This window comes from Carex rostrata, chromosome 2, assembly GCF_964058835.1.
Source record: "Carex rostrata chromosome 2, lpCarRost1.2, whole genome shotgun sequence".
Lineage (NCBI taxonomy): Eukaryota > Viridiplantae > Streptophyta > Magnoliopsida > Poales > Cyperaceae > Carex > Carex rostrata.
This window is the reverse complement of record NC_135919.1, coordinates 8,851,724-8,857,386: the sequence shown is the minus strand read 5'-3', so window position 1 is coordinate 8,857,386 and position 5,663 is coordinate 8,851,724. Positions and strand designations below refer to the sequence as shown.

The 5,663-nt window shown below is 37.7% G+C and overlaps 1 protein-coding gene across 1 annotated transcript; it reads right to left on the bottom strand.

Moving 5' to 3' along the window:
* Window positions 1–576: 576 nt before the first annotated feature.
* On the bottom strand, window positions 577–5,196 carry LOC144573084 (transcription factor MYB1-like). The gene is made up of 2 exons (XM_078322775.1): window positions 4,647–5,196; window positions 577–1,487 (listed from the first exon to the last, which is right to left on the bottom strand). The coding sequence occupies exons 1-2, from the start codon at window positions 5,125–5,127 to the stop codon at window positions 745–747; spliced, it is 1,224 nt and encodes a 407-aa protein (XP_078178901.1). The 5' UTR covers window positions 5,128–5,196; the 3' UTR covers window positions 577–744.
* Window positions 5,197–5,663: the final 467 nt, after the last annotated feature.

The following is a 5,663-nucleotide window of genomic DNA, read 5'->3' as shown; positions in this document are numbered from 1 at the left end:
TAAGAAAAGAGAGAACCCAACAAAACTTTCAGAATCCCAGCGTCTTTTTCCAGACTCTCAAGAAAAGAAATTAGATACATACAAAACAGCAAAAGATTCCCTAATCCCTTACCATTCATTCCTTGGTCTCTACTTTTAGCAAGAAAATGGACACAACATAGGCATGATACTTTCAACAAAATGACCCGACTCATCAATGTTTGTATAGGAATTAAATTAAAGACGACAATAATTTTGTGTGCAGTTCGGGTTAAACAGACTAGCCAAATTTTGCAAGAGGAAAGTCAAAGTGATGAGAATAATAGCATCACCTAACAACAATTTAACCCAAATAATGCGCTTTCCCTAGAGAAGTATCAAGACCGACTCTTTTTTAAACAAGATACGGACTTTACTATGAGCTATAGAAACCTAGCACAAATAACCAAACACTTTACATGCTACAGATTTGGCATAAAAAAAAACAATGAGACCTAATAGCAGTGCCACATGTCAATACAAAAGATATGACAAAAGAGAGAGAGAGATGTGATTACCGTTTTAAAACAAACAAAAAAGGAGAGCGAAAGGGAGATAATTAAACAAGATTCCATGCACTCACTAATTTTGATATGTACTATGCTTATTGCCTTTTTAAGGGCAGCAGTTCTAAATGACATACTATAGTACAAAACTGGTTCAGCATATAACAATAGAGAGAGAAATATTAGAAGCTGTCTCAGAAAGAAACTCAGCATCCCGATTTCAGACAGTATTTATCCCGCCAGTTGGCAATACAGGTTGCATCAGACTACTGGTAATTCCACTTTGCAATCCACTCTTAATCCACGCAATGCTGCTTATATCTGACATAACTGACGCCAGCTCATGACTCATTATTGGTGTGGCTTCCTCATAATCCATAAAGTCCGGACCCATTAAGGACCTCTTTTTGTAACCCTCGTTTTCATTCCTGCTATCACTGGTACAGCACCCGTACGCACATTTAGATGGAACCTGCTGCTCAACCGACCCATCTTCAGAAATGGTACACCCGATGCCAATTGGCTTTATGGCCGGTGCACAGTGGTGGTTATATGGTCTGAATGCGCTCACTCTGGCAACAGGTCGGTACAGGTAAGGTGGATCCTGATGAAGTTCAGGCTGGGGAGTGCTATCTATGACATGTACCGGTTCCTTGTCATTTTCAGAAGAAGAACCGTTTTCAGAACCGATTTCCTCCCTTTTGATATTGGGTTCACAGATATATATGTTGTCAGAGGGCAGAGGTGTCGGGTTATTAGGCATGCTAAACCTGCTGTCCATGGGAATAACAGATTCGGATGAAGAGGACCTGTACGGGTTAACCATGTAACAGCGGCGCCTGAGGGTGGAATTCCAATGGTTTTTTATGGCGTTGTCTGTTCTGCCTTCTAGAAGCCTTGCAATCACAGCCCACTTGTTGCCGTGGATGCCATGGGCGGCAATTATGATGCGGTCTTCTTCCTCTATAACAAAGGAACAAAAAAAATATTAAATTAGATTAGGTCCACCGGTACAAAAAAAAAATGGATAAATTGCAATTATATGAAACATAAAGATAATTGCCAAATTATCAAAACTTAATAGTAGGAGAAATGTTCTTCAATGCACGGTATATAAAGTGTCAAATTGAAGTCATTTGATTTAGTAATGAAATGATATCAGATAAAGTGAATGACAATATTGCACATCAATTATTGCTGTTCATTATCTTTTCGAGCAGATATAAATTTAAACATGAGAACATAGCATGTGTACTGATACAAATGGAAGTCCCTTAAGCTCTATAATCATCCCAATTATAATGACCTGTTGAGAGCTTGATGAAAAATATATTTTTTATGCAGTTATGCATTAGATATGCAAAGATAGGCTGATGTAACTATCTATCTTGACAATCAAATCCATACGTATCCAAATTTTTAATAAATTTCCATGCATCAAGCATTTAAAAAAAAAAAAAAAAAAAAATCTAAGGGTTCATATCAAGAAGCAACGACAGTATTTTTTGGCTCCTAAACTACTGCACTTAGTTCGATTTGGCCTCTAAAATTTTAGTTGTTGTCAGCAACTGAACTATTGGACTTGGTTCAATTGAGCCCCTTAGCAAATACAAACCATGTTCACACCATTGGTCTTGGTTCAAAAGGCCGTTGACAAGGCACATAGCAGGTGCTGATGTAGTGCTGCATTAGCATATCTAGTAAAGGAAGTGAACTCATTGAACCACAAGTAAAGATTAGGGGTCTCCAAAGAAGACTGATCTAAAATTAGTTCATATTAATTAATTAATTTTTTTCAAAAGAAGAGTTCATATTATGCTAACTTCTTTTGCAGACGAAAAAACAACTTCCCATGTAAAAATTTACAGGCACCCTACAAATCCTATAAATGGCAACTGTAACCTATACTGTTTCAGATATGTATGGTGCAAATCAAAATCAGTTGTCAAAATAAATAGTTAGTCGTCAACTGATCCAATTCTACATGAATACACATCAACAAACACACAGCCATACATTGACCTTTTTATCTCTTTACATGATCGGGCAAAATCGGTCATTGCTCTCCTCCCTGTACCGACCATACTTTTTTCATTGTACTTATTAACCATACTGCTGCTGTAGATAAGATAAGCTGGAATTTTCCATTCACATTTTGCCCTTGCAATTGCTTCTAGATGAAAAATGGAAAGGATCGGACTCCAAAATGTGTGTAATACTGAATGCTGAAGTACTCCTATAGCTCATAATCATCTTACATATACAAAATATAACTAGATATGATATAATTAATACTGCAAAGTTCCTAATAAACCAAAAATAATGTTCACCAATGGAAGACTAAAGATGACAAACCTAACACAGGATCTGATATCTAGATCCAAAAAGAAAAGCTGAACTGTACTAAGCAGTAATATTACAATATAAATTCAACATCTACAAAAAAGTTCACAATATAAGCAATAAAATATTCAACTAGATAGAATATAATGACCAACCTAATAGTAGGATCAGATATCTAAAATCCGAAAAAGCTGACTAACCAGCAATATCAGATAACATATTTCTACGTATACATGAAAATTTACAATATGAATTTAACTAGTAAAAAAATGAAATATATCACAAGTTCCAATAATCCATCAACTAGAGAAGTCTCTGCATATACAATCATATACTCTGACATGATTTGCAGACTCACAGCGGCACAAACTTATTCTAACATTCCTCTAATTCAAAAATACCAAACATGCTATCGGTATTTGCAAATCCAGAAACAATCAAGAAACTTAAAAATCAATATGGTATATGACGAACCCTTAGGAAATCAACTTTGACATTAAGTAAAATGACATCAATTCTTAAAGAGTCAAAATGAATAGTTGTCAAGCGACCTTTACTCTATATATAAACGTGCAATGATATATCGAAATTTCAGTTACAATTGGTTGTGCAAAATCTCACATGATTCTTGCCAATTTCAAATTTAGGGAGTAGACACACATCAGTTTGTCTAGGATGAGAGCACGGTGTCAAACCTGAAATGGTTGGTATGATCATTATCTACTGTATTTGCCTGTGTAAAAATGAACTCGTTTCCCCCCATTTGTCCTTTTAAACTGATATTGAATGAAAATGAAGAAGGAGGTTACTAGTGCATATGAATGCTACCTACCAAACATTGTTATAGTTCATAACAAGTATAAGAGTGAGTCTATGGTACTATGCATATTACGATTTGTTACCGTGCTATGGCTCTATATTCGAGTTTTCAAATCCTAACGGTTGATCCGAACCGTTCATCTTGTTCTCCATATTAATATATGTTTGGAGACCAAATTTTACATTTTTTGAAATTTTTTTACTATTTTTTTAGATTTATTGAAAATCACTGTTTTTGGATGGTCCAGAATTTTCAGATCAAGTGATTTTCTAAATATCTAAAAAAATAGTAAAAAAATTTCAAAAAATGTAAAATTTGGTCTCCAAACATATATTAATATGGAGAACAAGATGAACGGTTTGGATCGACCATTAGGATTTGAAAACTCGAATATAGAGCCGTAGCACGGTAACAACCCGTGATATGCATAGTACCATAGACTCACTCTAAGTATAATATAAAGAATCTCAACTTCATAAAACACATATAGCCTATCATATTAGAAGTTTGCAGTAAAAATCAAACACAAACGAAATCTTCCACCATTTGCATTGGAGCTGTTTATATAATGAATCTAACAATAGGATCACAAACCTAGATCCTAAGACAAATCTCAATTTTAGTAGATAGCAAAATTACTCTGTCACTCATACTCCTACATGAATATAAACAACAAGCAGATACAGCAAACTATCCAATCCAAATAAACTAATACTGATGCAACCCATCCCCTTGAAGAAGTGTTGGCACTTTAGCACTACAATATCTCGTCACATTATTGAAAGACGCACTAACAGATTCTTGATACCACCAATTCAAAAACTATCAAACATGATACCAACGAAATTTCTAAACGGAAAGCAACATACACGAGAGAAACAGAACCTGCCATTCCAGCAATAATAAACCAATGTAAATTGAAGAAAAACCTGAGAATGAGAGAAAGGAATGCAGCATACCAGTGAAAGGTTTTCGCTTGACATAGGGGTCAAGCTGGTTACACCATCTGAGGCGGCACGACTTCCCCGATCGGCCAGGGATGCCTCTTGCTATCGTGCTCCAATTTCGTGCCCCAAACTTCATCACCAACCGGCTCAAGATAGCATCCTCCTCAGGCGACCACGGCCCCTTCACTCGATCCTCCAAAGGAACCTGGATGCCCACGCCAGACTGCACCGCCTCCTCTGCAGCTGAGCCCGGCGATAGAGGCGGAGAGGAGGATGAGGACAGCTCTGTTGTAGACTGAGGTTGTGGCGCTGGAGGAGGAGGCGGAGGTGGAGGCGGAGGGGAAAGCATCGGAGGCGGCAACTCGGAGGGGCAATTGGGGATTCGAGTAAGAGGAGGTAAGGTCTGCTCCTTATCGGAGTCGGTGGAGATATGTACGGGCTTTGGTGGAGAGGTGGGTTGGTGCGCGGGTGCGCTGCGATTGTCAGAATCCATTTTGGAGAGACGGGAGAGGGGAGAGGGGAGAGCGGGAAAATTAGAGAGAGGCGGCGACTATCGACTGGTGAGTCGAGTGGGGTGAAGAAGGTGAGGTGTTTTGGGTACCGAACTAATATCATCTGAGGTAACAGCAAATTTGAGTTTAGTGCAGACTGTTCGATCTGTTATCGCACGAATTTTAAAGAGATTTCGTGCATTAATTTCACCAAATTTTGATCTGACGGTGATGATATAAACTCAATTATTCTGTTACCTCAGAAAATGTGGACTCAGGGGTACCGACCGCGTAACGGAAATCTGGGGCCCGCTTTTTTAGTCGTTTTGTGGTTAGTTCCTGCTTCCTACTTTGCAATTTTTAATTATAAAATAAACAATCTCCCCCTTTTCTTTCTAGCCACTACGAGTCTAGTAATATGACACAGGCCCTTCCGGCCCAAAATCTCTTGAAAATTATTCGGCTGTCCGTGTTGAGAAATTGATTTAATTTGGGCCGGTATTTGTTGGATAATTTATTAAAAAGCTCTGGAAAGTTT